This window comes from Astatotilapia calliptera, chromosome 13, assembly GCF_900246225.1.
Source record: "Astatotilapia calliptera chromosome 13, fAstCal1.2, whole genome shotgun sequence".
Classification (NCBI taxonomy): Eukaryota; Metazoa; Chordata; class Actinopteri; order Cichliformes; family Cichlidae; genus Astatotilapia; species Astatotilapia calliptera.
In genome coordinates this window covers 13,854,434-13,873,204 of record NC_039314.1, presented here as the reverse complement: position 1 = coordinate 13,873,204, position 18,771 = coordinate 13,854,434, and the positions used below count along the sequence as shown (strand labels likewise).

The window sequence follows — 18,771 nt, the reverse complement described above, 5'->3', positions numbered from 1 at the left end:
TTTTTTCCACCGGTCATCCATGTCCCACTTGCTGTGCTCATGATACTTTACACAGGAGAGTCCTTAAAAAAAATATGCATCAAGGCCGTCATCAGAAATACACTCAAATGATTGCGAAAGCTTTTGCTGTCAGAGAAACCCAACTTGTGAAGTGTTTTGCTGTGCCAGGAATTTCATTAGAACATACGAAACAAAACAAAATTTTCAGCTTTAATAACCTGGCAGTTGAAGGCTGTGTACATGGTTTGGAGTCAGCTGGTTCTTCAGAAATGTAGACTGAATTACTGTATTTGTTGATGCTCACACTTTTAAAAAATGTTCTGGATGACATTTTGGTTATGAAATTGTCACATGGTCGGGTGAATCTGCATAGATACTACTGCCTGTTAGTGGAAGGAGACCTGGCTCCTGGGATGGTTTATGTAATTATGTATATTTAAGCTGTAAATGTTTCCTGTTGACATTATGATGAATCATAATTTGAATATTATTATGGACATTGCCTATTTCCCTTTTTTTGGACTCACAGATGTGGAAAAAGGGGGAATTTATGATGACTCTCCCAAAGCACTGAAAGTGTACCAGAATGAATAAAAGCAGGTCCTCACTTAAGCTGATATACACTGTTTTTTCCTGCTGTGACAGGTCAAAATGTCAAATGTTATTGCTACAGGTACTTTGTACTTTATCTCACTGAAAGGACGTATTTTAATAAAGACAATTTATGTATAGTCTGATAAATTCACACGCCAGTCCATTTTGCATAGTAACTGTGTTTTTTGTTTTTTTTATTATCTCTGTACAAAATATACACATTTTGAATATGCTATGCAACCAGTTTAGGCTAGCTAGACAGTCAGTACCACGGGTTAGTAGGTTTTCATTGTTCTAGACACAGTACATGCGGGTATAGACAGGTTTTCCTTGTGTTTGGGGAAAATAACGTAACTGTGGGCAGGAACAATCAGAGCCAAACCATTCTTCCAGAACGTATAAATGTAAAAACTGCAGAACATAAAAAAATAAGAAATTGCAGGGCCGGAAGTGCATATTTTAACCAGGGCCGTTATAGTGTGCTCTGAGAGGAAGGAGACGTTGGGTGAGTGGAGAACATTATTGCTATTTCATGTTTGTTTCAGCTTTTAAGACACTTGGCCGATTTAATTACGGCCCGAGTGCCTCACATCATCTCACATTTGTGTTGCTTAGTTCTAGTGTGAAAAGAAGCAAATAAGTGGTTGCAAATTGCTCTAAAATAATTAATCTGAGCCTAATGGATGGGTTCACAACCTAAAATTGCACTTGACAGCGTGCAGATAAACTACATGTAGTCTACCTCTTATCTCTGATTGCCCCTTATCCAGCTTGATACCCAGTAACTCCCTCTGTCTTCACCCACAGGTGGGCTAAATGTCTTGCCTTAAGTGGCTTTATGTACCTTTTTAATTGATATCTTTTCTTTGGTGTTACAGAGAGGGAGAATAAGAAATGGAGTGAACAATGGGGGCACAGAAAAAAGAAAACTGCTATCAAACTTTGTCTTCCCCTGCTACACACAATCACTTTATGCCTCCTTGAAATGGAAATAGTCAGATTTAATGCAAAAAGGGTGTGGGGACTTTTGTGTTTTTTCAAGTGGTAGAACCTGTGACAACCACATGACATTTCAGATTACAATAAGTTCACAAATACAATCTGCAATCTAATAATCTTCTCTTTGAATGTATATTCATAGACTAGTACGATTGTGGTATGTCATTCCCATGTCGAGAGAAGCTGCTAGGGTCAAAACGGCTCATTAAATTATAGTGCAATCCCCACATTGTACAGCCTAATATCACACCACTGGGAATGCTAGAAAATGTACAACAGTCAATAGACAACTACTGTTAGGATTGTAATAGTTTGGAAGGCTGGGAATTACTCTACCGAAATCTTGTGAATGAAGGTGGGTGTTGTGTCACAAGAGTCTTACATTTGTAAGACAGATGACATCTCCTGTTACACATGCACGCACACATACGCAAAGGGTGAGGCACCTGTGAATGACTAGGACAGCAGACAGACGAGCAGACTTTGGAGTATCTCTGTAAATACATAAGTAGATATTAGTGACATCATCATGCGATATTTAAATCAGTCCCTTGTGGAAAAAACGAGTTTGAAGCTCCCTCCGTAAGACGGAATCGCTCGGATCACCAGTTTGTTGGTTGCTCCCTCAGGAAGTGTCTTTTTCTCTCTTGTCCACCAGGTGGCTGTAGATTCATTTCTATTTGTATGGCCAGCAAATGAGCCATGAGTCTTAACGGCTCCAGGAAGGTGTTACCCACATCCGCAGAGGCAAGATCAGGTTCACAATGCCATCTCTCAGCCATTACGGAGGAAAGGGGAAAAGTGATCTGAGATCAGGGTTTTGGGAGAGCATCCTTCTTCTGAGTTCAACCATTAAAAGGCTGTGATAGTCCCTCCGTCAGCAAGAGCAATAAAAGTTCAAATAAAACAGGCAGGGGCTGGTTGGGTGTTAGGTGTGCAGGTGGCTGTGAGCCCACTGCTTGCTTGCTTTCTCTGTGTCTCTGGGATAAAACATAAGGTTCTGCATGATGAGGATGGGCGCTGGGTACTCTCCTTTGTTGCTTGGAGGAAGCCACTGGGGGGTCCAGTTAGAGGGAGGGGGCCCTCTCTGTGTCCTCAGGACTCAGCTCTCAACAGAGACACGAGCACAAGCTTGCAAGTCGGGAGACAGCCACACACACGCAACACACATGGAATCAGACTCTTTCTCTCTCTCTTCAATCCCGTATTCCTCTTACACACCCACACACACGTACCCCTCTCTGGTGCCAGTGTCCTCACTGGTCCAGATGTTTAGATGACATTGTCAAACAGCTGCATGGACTGCATGATGTTCTCATCCTACAAAGAGGTAAGAGATGTGCACAGGTTTATGTGCAATTTGTGGCTTTATGGAGAGTTATGTGCAGAAAATAGTTCTTGGTCAGGTGCAGTGATTTCCTAGAAAGAGCAAGACTAGATGTCTCCCCTGACTTTCTTTATGCTACAATTAGCTCTCTCTCCAGTTGTAGTTACATGATTAGCGTGGTGGGATTCTAAAGGAGTGCATTTCTAAAAATGTTTTCAATACTCCTTCAGGATTTGGAATGCTCTACCTTTTTGCAAGACTCAATGAATTCATCTATGGTGACCACCCCATCTTTATTCCGGTCCATTTTCTGAAATGAAAATACAACAACCAGACATTTATTTGGCTAACAGCATCATTGTTTTCCCCAAAACAATATTGGTGCCATCAATATTTTTCTGCTTTTAAACAATCATTAAACGAGGGGGAAAGAAAACATGGTTTTGTTTGACCTGGAAGAAGCTCTCCACATGTTCTCTTGGGGCATCGTCCTGCATGGTGGGGTACGTGTATTTCCCCATCATGTCATAGATGGACTTCATGATGTCCAGCATCTCCTGTAAAGTGTATCGAGAAACAGAGAAAACAGTATTGAGAATTTCCAATAAAAAATTATTATTTTTTTTATTGTGTGATGGAAAATGTCATTGATAAATATTCTGCCAGAAATCTCTACATACTTGCAAAATATTGATAATGAGTAATCATCAGCAAGTAATTCAAAGGGACCAAGAAATCAACAAATCCAACACAATCACATGTGTGTTACCTCTTTGGTGATGCAGCCATCCTTGTTCAAGTCATAGAGGTTGAATGCCCAGTTTAACCGGTCATTAATGGTCCCTCTCAGGATGATAGACAGGCCAAATACAAAGTCCTGCAACAAAAGCGGGAACGATTTCCTGCATTGTGTTATCTTTACTTAAATGTTGACACAGTAAATAAAGTCAAACCTTTATCACAGCCTAATCTGGGTGTACAAATACATATTTGTGTGCAAACACAAGTGATGACAAATTTCAGAAGAGCACACATCTTCCTTTATTCCTCAAAAGAAGCTGAAATGTAAGAATAGAATAGAGCTTACCTCGAAACTAACCGAGCCGTTTTTGTTCGTGTCGAAGGCTTCAAACAGGAAATGTGCATACATACTTGAATCTGCAAAGGTAGAGACTTACTATAACCCGTGTGCCCTCAAAACATGTCTTTGAACAGCTGCGATTAGCAGCAGTCTAAATATAGAGTAGATATAAAAATAATTTCAAATACAACTGGAGGTGAGTGGTTAACATTTCATCAACCTAAATATTGTGAAATGAAAAATCACTTTGCCTCTCTGCAGTGCATATACCTCAGTCAAGCCGAGTAGACTTAGAGTAAGATAATTATATTTGCTTCACTGTCATGACAAAAAGCTAAATTAACATTAACAACTGTTGTTTTAATTTCATTTTGAAATAAATGAAACTACTGGCACTGTTGGACTTCTTCGTGCTTATTGCTGGGAGAACTCACCTCCCTGAGGGAAGAACTGGGAGTAAATGTTCTTAAAGTTCTCCTCATTTACCACACCACTTGGGCACTCCTGGGAAAAAAAATAAAGAAAATACATTTAAAAAAATGTAAACTCATTAATTCCCATCTTGCACAGGATATGCACACATTCAACTAGAACCCCTGTTTTCTCACTGTCTTCTGTAACCAGACCTACATTTTTGAAGCCCCTGTAGAGGACTTGGAGCTCCTTTTTGGTAAACTTAGTTTGCTCCTGCAGCTTGTCCATGCTTTCAGGGCGATGGCACACAGTGGATAACTCAAAGTCATCTTCCACGCTGTCTGTGAGGGACAGATAAGTTTTAGTTAGCATCTACACCACATTAACCCCCAGTGTAGCCATGACCTGGCCAAGATATCTAGCTGAAGTTATCAAACAGATCTTGAGCTTATCATAAAGTTTAAATCTTTATGATATCTTGTGATATTTTAATAAATTAAACATAAACAAACACTATTTTCCATACATAGCTGTGAGATTACGCTAGAAATTTCCACACATCTTTGCAGCATCTTAAGTATTATCTGAAAAGCTGAAGCACACTACAGACAACGAGTGGCCTGTGAGGAAGTGGAAGAAGAGGTTTATCATTCGTAAAAATGGAAGAGACATTTAAAAAGTTCAAAGTAAAGACACTGCCAGATATTTCTTATTTCATTTGCATTCTAGCTGGAACCTATTAGCTTGCACCTGACTTTGACCTCTGTACTGTAAACATGGTATTTCTGGTATATTACATACCAACACACACACATTCCAGTACCCAAATATATGGCACACGCCTCAAATCACAAAAAGAAAAACAGCTCTGACCCACAATCCACAACACCAGATAGTTGTAGAGTTTTTGGAGTCTGTAAGGGTGTATGTAGATTTATGTGTAGCCTGAATGTTTTGATGTGACTTTATCCACACGAGCGTCTGCGCCAGTCTTCTCAACTGACTAAAGAGGCAAGTAGGAGAAAGCAGAGATGTATAGAGTGAAAGAGCACTTGCTTTGACTGATTGAGGGGGTAGTCGAAGGCTTGCAGCACGGCAGCAGTTTGAGGAATCGCTGCTTTATGGTTTTTTTGCTTTGGCTGGTGGAAGGGTTACCTGAAATCACCAACCATAGCACAAGAGTTAGATACACATACTGTGATATACACACACACACATGCCTATAAAGTCATGCAACGGACAGATTCAACAACAGACGGATTCATGCTGCTGACTTGGCTTAGCAAAGGGAGACCACCAACTTCAAGCTGTAGATAGTACCACCTGCTCTCAGCTCACCCCAATAAACACACAGTTTACCTCATAAGACTGATTTGTATCACGGTGCCATATCCAGTACACTGACTTTAGAAATATTAGTGCCGAGTATACCAATTCAAAACATAAACCAGCATTGTACTCACGTTCAGGTTAAACAACCACTTAATGGTAAATGGCCTGTATTTGTATAGCGCTTTACTTGGTCCTAAGGACCCCAAAGCGCTTTACACTATACACAGTCATCCACCTTTTCACACACACATTCACACACTGGTGGTAATTGAAAGCAATTTGCAAGAAGGGTGAACAGAAAAACAAACCCAGCCAGAGCCCATAACATCTACCAGAGATTGTTTTGTGTGTCACGAAATGGATATTAGTAGACGTAAAACACATTGGCACAGATAAACCTGGGTACTTACTGCATAGAAGTCCACATATCCCTTTAAGGAGGACCCCAGCAGTCTGAGGGATGAAGTAGGACATGATGGACTGAAAACCAACACAACCACAGCACCCCCACTGATTTATCTCGCCTTTGTTATGTCTCACCCTGTTATCTCTCTGCTCTGTGGAGCGTCAGGGGCTCTTGCCCTCCTGACAACATGTGGCTCTGGCATCATTTGCAACCAGAACAAGCAGAGCACGCTCTCCAAGCATACCAGATTCTTCTATCGAGCAGTCTCACAGAGGCTCAGCCATAGGCACAAGGGTCTGCTTGTGGGCAAGTGTGTTTTTTTTTGTTGCAAACAGGTTCATCAGCTGACAACAATGCAGACATAACTATCAAATGCTTAACAACCAATGAAATGTGCAAAAATAAGTCAGAAAATGTCCAGTGTAACCCACAAAAGATTAATCATGGAGTAAGTGGAGCCATAAAATGAATGAATAAATTAATGACCTTTATGATATTTTAATATCTTAACTTCCAGAAACCTTCAGAACAGCTATTAAATGGACCTTGAGATGAGTGTTTCATTACCTACTTGTAATTTCTTCATAGAGTATTGTTAGTCTAATTAACATATGAGCGTATCGCTCAGTATAGTTCATCATATTCAACATAAATAGCAACTATAGGTGTCAAAGAAGTGACAACAGTGTGCAATACATCAATTTGAAAGAGAGTAAAGAAGCATACCAACAATGTATGAACACTAGTTACACCTAAATTGTTTTTAGTGCTCCAAAACCAGACATTTTTTGTACCGGTAATTATAACACTGCAATCAACATATTAGTACAGCAAAAATGCTAAATCATAACATTTCTATGATTGGAAACTCTCTTGGGTAGCATTCCAGATTACAGTTTGAACTTATCAGCATGTGTTATACTGATATGAAGGCCAAAACAGAGACACAAACAAACGGAAATGAACAAAAAAAATTGCTGTGATATCTACTGCCTGTGCTCCACATGGAACACTGAGTTTTAAATACTTGTGAGACCCATAAAAAGCCAAATCTGCTGGAGACTGTCAGTGATTAGATGTGCTTGTTTAGAGACACATTTTCCTGGCTCCCTTTTAAAGCCCTCGCTCCATCTTTGTTATTTTGTCTGTATTTTTGTCCTTTTCTGGCGTTAACATTTCTTGTTCTGATGTCTCAGTAAACGTGCTTTAGATGTCATGGATATGATTCTCCTGAAATAGAGATATTTGATCTCAGAGGCAGTAACCTTAATATGCACACATATCTATCTATCTATCTATCTATCTATCTATCTATCTATCTATCTATCTATCTATCTATCTATCTATCTATCTATCTATCTATCTATCTATCTATCTATCTATCTATCTATCTATCTATCTATCTATCTATCTATCTATCTATCTATTATCCTCCATACTAACAGAGTCCTATGTCAAAAACAAGTAGGTTACTCTACTCCTTGAGCTACTGAAGTGACACGTGATCAATTTGTTCTCTAGTCTTTGAAGTTAAAATTGTTTTTTGAGTGGCACTGACAATGAGACCAGAACTTCTTTCATTCTGGCCTGAGTAGGCAGAAAAGTAAAAAAAAACACTGTTCCTTATTGTGCAGCATCACAATGCTCTTACCCAGCATGCCCTGTAGTGATGCAATTAGAGCGCGATAGTTTCCCTCAGGGCACACTGACAGACCATCACAACACTTCAGTAAATAAGAGAACAGCTCTATTTTTAGTAAAATGGTGGCAGCACATTTTTGTCAATATTTAGTAACTTTTGAAGGAACTTCCTAAACTTGAGAAATCTGAGGATTTTCTCAAGGAATGCAGAAAATCACGTGTAAGCCCTGAACCACAGGGAAGACAGCAAGCATTACAGATACACTGTACTGCTTAGTGTATCTGCAAGCCCAACACTGGGACTTTTAGTTATGATCTCTAGGAGTGAAGCCACGCAGAGCTACATTTTAAAAGTGGTTCAGTTAGTTCCCCAAGCACCTTTAGTTTCAAATGAGTCCGGGGACCTTTACCTTTACTTTCCACTTCTCCTTCCTCTTTTTCTTCTAAACTGCAATCAAGCTAGTTAGTAAGGTTGGAGGCAAAAAAAACCCCCCAAAAACAAAAGAGAGAGAGAGAATGATGCTCAAAATCAGTGCAGCAGAGGAATTTCCCAAAATGCCTCCACTGTTACAGCCTTGCTGTCTGGTAAAAGCTTGACTGTTCCAAACAGCACGGTCCCAGTCTGCCATGCAGCCTTAAAAATGTGTGGCCTCAGGGTGCGCTGGTGGCACTGTGGTTAAGACACATTTCACATAGCTGCAACCTGCTGGTTTAATTCCTTTATTGCATATAATAGCCCTCTGTCTCCCTCCCCCATTCTGTATCTGCTTCACTACTGTACACCATCTAAAAATGTTAAAATGCCCTAACCTGCTCGCCCACAAGAGAAAAAAAAAAGGAAAAGGAAATCAGCACTCTTTAAGCCGAGGCGTAGACACGCCTGAAGACACCACAAGGGTGGCCTTTCTCAGACTTTTTAAAACTCTCCAGAGAACACTGTAAAGCTCTTCATGATGAACAAACTGAGTTTTTCTTTAAATCAAAACAATGAGAATATTTTAAAATGCAGGTCCTCGTCGCATTAATAAATGTCACGTATAGCCTGTGGCTGATTATAATGAACGAGGTACTGAATGGGCTGCAGTTTTAATACTTTTGAACTTATGTGTGACATAGAGAGACACAGATACACCAAGCATACACCAAGCCTCATAAAAAAGATCTCTCTCTCTCACACACGCACATAGACACACACACACTACACAGGGCTGTAAATGGGTGTGACAGACTGAACAGCTAGGCAGTGAAAGAATTAGGCTAAAACTACTTCATGTTAACCTCAAACACAGAAACCCACCATGAATACATATGCAGACGCCTGCCTCTCCAGGTAAGTGTTCTCTTCCAGCTGTCCCCTGACTATATTTATCAATTTAACCCTTTCCGTGCCTCTTTTTTTCTTTTGAATAATTTCTCTTACCTGTCATAGAAATGTCGATGAGCCCCAGAAAGTGCATCAGTTTGAGGGAACTGCAGACCACCAGGAGGATACCCACAGTCTGCAGCCCCTCCACCTCCCACTTGTCTTGGAAGAACAGATGCATCCTTCCCCCTTCCTCTCCCTCTTTTCCTATCACCAAAAATCTTTCTCTTGCCTAGGGGCAACCGTGCCCCCCTCCCTCAGTTTCCAGCCCAGAATGCAATGTCTTTTTCTTCAGCCTCTCAGTCTCCAGCTATATCCCGGCGTTCAGCCATCCTAACTCCGCACAGCTCCCCACCCGCTGTCTTCACTGAAGGTAGATTGTTATTCTCCTCGTTTCTTCTTCGAGAGTGGTAAGTGCGTGGCAGCAGGAATTTCGACTTGCTACTCCACCCCCACCTCCTCTGAGGCTGTCAAAGGTGGTTTAAGTTCCAGGTGAACTTCGGACAATGCACTGTGTATGTCCTGGCAGGTTGGTGGCAATTGTTTTCTGACTCTCTCTGGTTTTCTTGCTGCTGACTCAAACTCTCTGTTCTTTCTGCCTGTCCTCCCTCTCTTTCTTGCCTTACCTCCGTCACTCTCCTACTGCTGTGTCCCTCCCCATGTTTAATTGGGTCAGTGATGGAAGTGAAGGGAGGAAAGAGGGGGATGAGAAATTGAGGCGGGGGAAGGATAGAGTAGTACTACTTGTAGGTAAAGAGGGGAAACAGAGAGGGGGAGACATGCGAGAGACAGATGAGAAGAATGAATGGAGAGATGAGAGGGGAAGATAAAGGAGGGGCGAGAAGGAATGGTCAAAGACAAATAACGATAAGAATAGCAAATGCAAAAAAAAAAAAAACCCAAAACAAATAATCACTCCAAAAGAGGCAGCTATGGGAAATGGAAGGATAAATTTAGGCAGAGAAGAAGCAGGAAAAGACTTAACATAAGGGAGGGGAAAAACCGCGATGACAGAGTGGCAAAGCATCTGACCCAGCAACGACTGTGGACAAACTCACAGATGTGACAATCTCCCCTGAGTATAAAGTCAACACACAAACACACAGCCTGGAGGTGAAATCTGGCTATCAAATATTGCATTTGAACTCCAGCGCAGCGTGGAACATTTCAGCTGGAATGAGATCTATTGCTGTCACATCTGGCACACTGACATCCAAGCACAGACAGACACACTGAAAAAAACCCAAAAGAACAACACCCTCCCCCTAGAAAATAATGGATTTAATGTACCAGAGTGGATAGGAAACTGATTTAGACACTTAACCTTTCAACAAGGTGCACAAGGCATGAGTGAGTACAACAGGTAATAAAGTTATGAGCCTTCTAAAGCACAGTGTATAATGGATACATGATCAAGGAAATTATATTTCTAAGTGGAATTGAGATATCCCAGCTGAACCGATATTGGATCCAGTCATGACCTTATTACTATAAGTGGATCTGTTATTGGCAAGATGCGGCCAATCCACACTAAAGTCATTTTCTTCGTTTGTCAGTGCAAAAATTGACTGTCTGTAGTGCTAAACCTGAAATTAAGTAACACCTACAACTGATTACTGTGAGTGGTGGTAACAAGAACGATGTACTGAGGCATAAGAATTGCAAAAAGTCCTCCAAATGAAATGACAAAATATGTAATTGATAATCTTGTTCCACAACAATGCATTTCTACATTTTCTAATAAACATCTCCTGTCAGCAGGGCAACATTATTATTTGTTTTCTTATTTCAGTAACAAATAACTGACGGAAAAAAAATGTTTTCTAAACTGCTACATGGTTCAGATGTTAAGAGGAAAAGTGCAATATATATTTAAATACAATAACTACTAACAGATATAGAAGGCTCATGGTCATGGCTAGGGAGGAAGCAATATTAAGTTTTTATAGGAAACGGGATGAGAACAATGGTCTTGTGATACCATGAACCCAATCTCAATGTCCACACTCAAAGACTTGCAGACTTTGAAGTTCGTTACAGCTAAATCTGTGAGGTTTTAGGGCTATCCCACTGTCAAACAGTCAGGTGCACAAGGGCTCTTTGGCAAACATTTTGAGTCCTGTTTGCATACTGCATTTGTGCAGACTGTGCCTTTGCCAAGTTCATTGTGATTTCGCTTTAAACACACTGTTGCAGAAAGAAAGAAGAAAAGCAAAGTTTATGCATAAATCTTTTTTTATTTTTCTTCTTTCTTTTTTTTTTACATTTTTGTTTGATGATGAAGTTTGAAAAAACTGATAAATTATTTAAAATAACTTCTTCTTTCCACTCTGCAAGGTAGGAGACAGGAAGATTTCAAATGACAGTTAAAGTACAGAGTTGGTAACTTGCGTTTCTTTGCCAAGGCAGGCAAGTGTTTTGGGAAAGTAATGTCGTCTACTCACTAATCCATTCAGTAGTGCTATACAAAAAGGCAACCGAGTTCATGTTCAGTGTCAGAAACTGGGCAATCACTGTCAACTGTTTCCATTATTCTAAAGCAGACATTTAATTTGTGATGTCAAGCAAGGAACAAGTGTTCATTAAAATAAATGTCTTCACAGGTGCTGTTCTATAAATAATCTACATAACGCATTGTATGCTCACTAGATACGTCATTAGGTGCATCTGTTCAACTACTTTAAAATGGAAATATCTGATCAGCCAGTGACATGATAGCAATTCAGCGCATTTAGGCACATAGATATGGTCAAGACGACCTGCTGAAGTTCAAATTGGCCATCGGAGTGAGGAAGATTTAACCGACTTTGAATGTGGCATTGTTATTTGTTCCAGATGGGCTGATCTGAGCTGTGTACTGGGATTTTACCACACAAACACCTCTAGGGTTTACAGCAGGGATTTCACACTCATTTTACAATGAAGGGCACATATAGCCCACTTTGATCTTAAGTGGGGTGGTGATGAGTGAAACTCACCTCTCAGTCTTCACCTACACATTTAATCCCTCAGATATCTTAATATAAGATAAAGAAGGGTAATCTTGACACCGCATCTCAGTTTTTCTACATCATAAATGTGTAAATTGAGAGAAAATCAGCAGGAAAAGCTGCAAAACTTCTAAAAAATAAAGTTAAAAAATGTATGCCCGCTTTCATATTTTCCAAAGCCGTCCAGTGGGAGTCGTTGCCAGGCCAATTCTTTCCCACAGGCCTTGTGTTTGAAACGCTGGCTTAGACAGAATTGTCTAAAAAAAAAAAAAAGAGTAGATATCTACAAATGCCATGTTGATACCAGAGGTTAGAGGAAAATGACCAGACTGCTTCAAGCTGACAGGAAGGTAAAGTAACTCAAATAACCATTTGTTACAACCAAGGAGAGCAGAAGAGTGAGAGAGAATGCAGAAGAGCATCTCTGAAGACTTAACACACTGAACCTTGAAGTAGATGGGCTACAGCAGCAGAAGACTACACCACGTACTACTATTGTCAGCTAAGAACAAAAAACTGAGACTCATCAAAATTGGACAACAGATGGCTGGAAAAACATCGTCATGTGGTGACTCTTGGTTTCTGCTGTAACATTCAGATGGTTGGATCAAAATTTGGTGTAAACAACAAGAAAGTATAAATCCAGCCTGCCTTGTATTAATGGTACAGGCTGCTGCTGCTGGTGTAATGATGTGAGGGATATCTTCTTGCCACACTTTGGGTGTCTTAGTTGCAACATAATTCCCTACCTGAGTATTGTCGCTGACAACCCTTTATAGCCACAGTGTACCCATCTCCTAATAGGTGCTGCAGCAGTCAAGAATTTCAAATCATCTCAAACTGGTTTCTTGAACAACAGTGAGTTCACTGGACTCACATGACCTCCACAGTCACCAGATCTCCATCCAACAGATCATCTTTGAGATGTGATGAACGGGAGATTCACAACATGGACGTGCAGTTGATAAATCTGCAGCAACTGTGTGATGCTGTCATGTCAATAAGGAACAGAATCTCTGAGGCATGTTTCCAGCACCTTACTGAATCTATGCCATGAAGAATTAGAGCAGTTATGACGACAAATGGGGATCCAGCTCAGTGCTAGTAATGTTTAGGTAATGAAGGGGCTAGTGAGTGTATTAACTTAAATAGAATACGCAACATAACTTTCTAAATACTGTGATATATTCAGGCCAAACTCTCAAATACAGTCAGAGTCAAATCAAGGATAAAAGTGCTACAGCTCAAGGCTGGTCATACCTATCTGTCATTATCTCTTACCTAAAGCATTATTATCCCTGTCATATACCAAGACGTTGCTTCTCTCCTCAATATTTGTTCAAACATGACGGCTCTGTGAGTCCAGGAATATTCTAAGGCACTGACTTTTGATCTTACTGTTGCTTCTAATAATGGTAACAAAGTTTAGCTTGCTTCACTGTTGCACTGTTTGCATCCCCGTACGCACTGATTTGGTGACTTGTAAGTCAAAATATGTCTAGACATCCAGGTAACTGTAAAATCAGAGTGGGCTAAATTTGGTTGAGAAGTGAGGTTTTTTGTAGACATCTGAAATGAATGCAGCACATCCTTTGTTTCAACGGCTTTTCACATTATATGTTTTCATGTAGTGCAGAAAAAAAAAAGATTATGCCTTTATAATAAAAGTTATGCAGAACTCAAACAGGAATTTGCATTTACTAAGCCAGGCAAAAGATAGAGGACTCAAATGCAGGAAACCAGCAGATAATTTTAAAACTGAGAGCTTTTGATATGAAGAAATGCTGATTTGATTATTGCTGCTGAAAAACTGGGAAAAAATCTAATTAAAGAGCAGAAGTAAAACCAACTGGGTTGAGTGATTGATGAGTGATTTCAAAAGAAAATAAAACGTAAGCAAACAGAACCACCTAACAGCAACGGCAACAAACAAGTAAGACTTCTCTGTGAATCATTTTTAGTTTTAAACTTTTAAAGTACATTTAAATGACAAATTCACACTTTACATGACAATGCCAGGAGACACTGCAATTGTTTCTTGTCAATGACGGCCCTTAGCGACCAATTACCAACTGACGCTGCCATCTCTTGAGCCAGGCCATTACTGCGGCTTAAAACAGAATGGCTTTCACAACTTATCTAACAAGCTGCAACTACAATGGCTGGAAATGAAGCAAACTGTTAATTTTAATGAATTTTCACTTTCAGTTTGACACTGCCTCCACTCTAGCTGTAAATTTGGGAAGAGATTTCATCTCCCAAAACCATTTTCTTGGGTCCAACATAGACACCTGAATCACAGCTCTTTTTTCAGTTGATACTCATCCTCTGTAATTACAAAAATCTGGTTTTAAGAAAGGCTCAGAGCAAGAAAAAAAAATTAAAAATTAGACTACTTTTTCCATCTTCTTCGTATTACTCCTCCTTGGGTCCTTGTATTGCCTATTCATTAATCCTCCCACAACGCTCAGTGGCCCGATCATTTTTCAACTGAGAAGCTGTTTCATGTCACCGTAGAAGATGAATCAGTTACTTTGGTGAAGTGAAGGGGGTTAAATGGGCTGGACCCGGGGAAATGCTTGTACTGATTTTGAAAATCATTTTACTAAGCTTTCAGGAGGCTTTAAGGTTTGAATGTGTCTCAGATGGCCAATGACTGAAAGCAATGATTGACAGTTCACTTGCCTGCTGCTATTCCCTGGCCCCTAAACGCATCATGTCAGTGATACTCCCACCACCATCGCCAATACTCATGTATCGATGCTCCAGGAATTATGCTTTGAGAACGTCTGGATGCAAATTTGACTAGAATTTGATATCTGTCCATGTCACAGAGTAGCTAGAGGAGCCAATATTATCTTTGATGGGGTTATTTTATTTATATTAAATATATTCAGGATGAGGTGGAAAGTTGGATTTATACACTGAACAAAAATATAAACACAACACCTTTGTTACTGCTCCCATTCCCCATGGGATGGACGTAGAGACCTAAAATTCATTCCAGATACACAATATAACCATCCCTCCCAAACAGTGGTCACAAATCAGTCCAAATGTGTGGTAGTGGGCACATCTGCTATATTGAGATAATCCATCCCACCTCACAGGTGTGCCACATCAGGATGCTGATCTGACATCATGAGTAGTGCACAGGTGTACCTCAGACTGCCCACAACAAAAGGCCACCCTGGAATGTGCAGTTTTGTCTCACAGCAAAATGCCACAGATGCCACAAGCAATGAGGGAGCGTGCAATTGGCATGCTGACAGCAGGAATGTCAACCAGATCTGTCGCCCGTGCATTGAATGTTCATTTCTCAACCATAAGCCGTCTCCACAGGCGTTTCAGAGAATATGGCAGCACATCCAACCGGCCTCACAACCGCAGACCTCGTGTAACCACACCAGCCCAGGACCTCCACATCCAGCAGGTTCACCTCCAAGATCGTCTGAGACCAGCCACCCAGACAGCTGCTGGAACAATTGGTTTGCACAACCAAACAATTTCTGCACAAACTGTCAGAAACCGTCTCAGGGACGCTCAACTGCATGCCCGTCGTCCTCATCGGGGTCTTGACTTGTGTGGGCAAATGCTCACATTCGATGGCGTCTGGCACGTTGGGGAGGTGTGCGCTTCACGGATGAATCATGGTTCACATTGTTCAGGGCAGATGGCAGCTGAGAATGTCCCAGTTCTTGCATGGCCAGCATACTCACCGGACATGTCACCCATTGAGCATGTTCGGGATGTGCTTGACCGGCGTATACGACAGCGTGTACCAGTTCCCACGAATATCCAACAACCTCGCACAGCCATTGAAGTGGAGTGGACCAACATTCCACAGGCCACAATTGACAATCTGATAGACTCCATGCGACCATGTGTTGCACTGCATGAGGCAAATGGTGGTCACACCAGATACTGACCGGTTCTGGGTCCCCAGACCCCCAATAGCGCAAAAAACTGCACATTCCAGGGTGGCCTTTTGTTGTGGGCAGTCTGAGGTACACCTGTGCACTACTCATGATGTCAGATCAGCATCCTGATGTGGCACACCTGTGAGGTGGGATGGATTATCTCAATATGGCAGATGTGCCCACTACCACACATTTGGACTGATTTGTGACCACTGTTTGGGAGGGATGGTTATATTGTGTATCTGGAATGAATTTTAGGTCTCTACGTCCATCCCATGGAGAATGGGAGCAAAAACAATAGTGTTACGTTTATATTTTTGTTCAGTGTATATACTTACAACATACTAATCTCCAAATCAGTCACACTGTGAAGCTTCTCTGTATTTAAAAGTTTGGTAAACAACAAAATCCTGATTAAGCTCCTCATACAATAATTGTCACTTCATTTTTAATCAGCTGAGGTCTTTGCAGTGAGTGTCCAACAGAGTGTTTCTGTTTGCTTGGAATCTGACAGTCTGTGTGATATAATTAGCAGGGTAGTGGTTATCTGAGATAGTGCTCCTTTTTTTATCCCCATCTTAACCATCCATCCCATCTGAAGGTGTTTAAAGGGCAGTTTGAGAAATCACAGATGAAAGGGTTTTGGGGTTTGTTTGTTTTTTTGCCTAAATTGTTTATGTGTCATACAAATGAGAAGGTGGCAGCTCTAATGCATCCCGAGGGATATAATGACAAACATTTACTTGGGAGAATTTTAATCTACAATAAATGGTGACACCCTCACACATGCGTGCACACGTAGACTATAATAAAATGTTGGGTTAATCAGTCTTACTTGATTAGCCTCTGTGAGGCATAGTTTGCCCGAGGCCAGACACACCAAGTAATTGAAATACCTCCATATTTAGACGTCTACCTGGGCAATTATTCCTCTCAAAACTGATTAAAATGTCTAAGAGAGTGCAAGGGGGGTGGGGGGTGTAATATGTGTGTGCGAAAGCGTGCAGCGAAGGAGACACAGAGGAGGTCATTGACAAATGGTGCTCAAAATTGGCTAGTGTGTTTCCAATTAGATAAGTGAAATAAGAGATCCATTTGCATAGATCATTAGCTTTTGAGGATATTTTTAATACGGCGATGGGGGACAAAAACAGTTTCTACTGAAGCCGAGTCCTTTCAGTATAAACTACAGAGACCAGCTAATGAACAGTTTTCTTTAGAAAGTGCACACAACCCGGTGACACTGACGGATCAAAAATGTTGTCTGTTTGGAGGAAATGAGATGTACTAATTTATGTTTTTGGGAGACATCGGCAGCATCCGAATGCTAAGTTTGGGAGTCTCTCTCTTTTACTCGTGTGACATTTAATGATAGGGACTAAAGTTAGGATCAACCAGAAAAGCTAGATCTGTTACAGTTTATATTTAACAAATACATGATGAAAGTGCCAAAAACTACTGGAAGGATATCATTAGTCTTAGTTGTTAAATGATCGTGTGTAGGTTAAAAAAAATGTAGCTGATCTGTTTACAGCTCATTAAATCAAATGTGTTTAAGGTCTTTAAGGCACAAAATTGACCATTTTAAATTTTGACAAACTTTAGATTGAAGCGATTAAGCAGCACACCTGTAGAGGGCAGTGCAAGGTAAGACATGCAACTAGCAAAACAGCAGTCAACAATGCTGTTCAACTCTTGGCATGCTCTTTCCTTGTTACTGTCCTTGATTTAATTCAGCTGCAGGGAGCAGTTTGAGAGAAATGAAAGATCACAAGCTATTAATGATTTCCAATGCCATCTCTCTCTCTCACAAGCGCGCATTCCCTGCAAGATCCGCGGTTGATATTATGGCATTGTCTAAGATCAAAGCAGCAGCAGACCAAACAGCATTAAAGTTGTACTTTGAACTTTCTGACACGCAGCTTTCGTGCCTTTTTCTAATGCATCCTGTGTTTGTGAGTGGTGTAAAGCAGTCAATCTAAATTGGGTTTGCATCGCTGACAACAATCCTCTAAACCTATTTCTATCAAGTCATGAAACCTCTGCTCTGCCTTTTCCTGCCAGGAGCCAAATCAGGAAAACATCCTGTGGGTCGATACAACAGAAAAAAAAGGGGAAAAAAACTTTATCAGCTAAGAGGGTTGGAATCTCAGCACTCCGGAGGTTTGGTTTCAGCTATGGAAAGATTTGTTTCTAAAACAACCACTAAAACAACTCTTAAGTTTAAATTAGTGCCACAGCAACTATATTACGGAGCAAACCAACTACTTTCTCAGCCAAACAACACATTACTATGCTGGAACACAAGACAGTGAAACATGTACTTTGAGGACAGCTCAGCCAGCGTGCAGCAACTTACAGGAAAGTTATCCCAAATGCTTACTGGTATCCTGCCATGAATAAAGATCAAATTGGCAGTTAAATCAATGGCAGAACGACAGCAGCCTGTAGCCTTATTCTGTTGTTGTAGGACAGGGTAAACAATAGTCACTGTCTGTCCAACACAAATGTTTTATACTCGTGAATCCTGCTGCCAGGTTTCTGTGGCCTTGTTAATACTGTAATGTAAGAATCATGAGAATCAGAGAAATTTTTAAAAAGATAAGAATAAATAGAGAGCTGCACCATCAGGCAGCGCTTTCAGTCTTTACTCCAATTTACATTCAGCCCATTGGGGTCAAAACCAAGCAAGACACAGTAATAA

At 40.7% G+C, this 18,771-nt stretch overlaps 1 protein-coding gene across 6 annotated transcripts in view; it reads right to left on the bottom strand.

Annotated features, from left to right (window-relative positions):
* Positions 1–1,574: 1,574 nt before the first annotated feature.
* Positions 1,575–18,771, bottom strand: part of LOC113035340 (Kv channel-interacting protein 2) — a 116,923-nt gene continuing 99,726 nt past the window's right edge. For 2 of the 6 annotated variants that reach the window (XM_026190860.1, XM_026190859.1), the window contains exons 2-8: positions 4,632–4,756; positions 4,436–4,505; positions 4,008–4,078; positions 3,690–3,797; positions 3,373–3,477; positions 3,168–3,230; positions 1,575–2,913 (exon numbers count right to left, since the gene is read on the bottom strand). In XM_026190860.1, the coding sequence (XP_026046645.1) occupies positions 2,866–2,913; positions 3,168–3,230; positions 3,373–3,477; positions 3,690–3,797; positions 4,008–4,078; positions 4,436–4,505; positions 4,632–4,756 (590 nt within the window). In that variant the 3' untranslated portion in view covers positions 1,575–2,865. Of the gene's footprint in view, positions 2,914–3,167; positions 3,231–3,372; positions 3,478–3,689; positions 3,798–4,007; positions 4,079–4,435; positions 4,506–4,631; positions 4,757–5,471; positions 5,571–6,157; positions 7,472–9,214; positions 10,064–18,771 lie in introns of those variants that run through there. The other 4 variants (XM_026190861.1, XM_026190857.1, XM_026190856.1 and 1 more) reach the window with 4 other exon arrangements.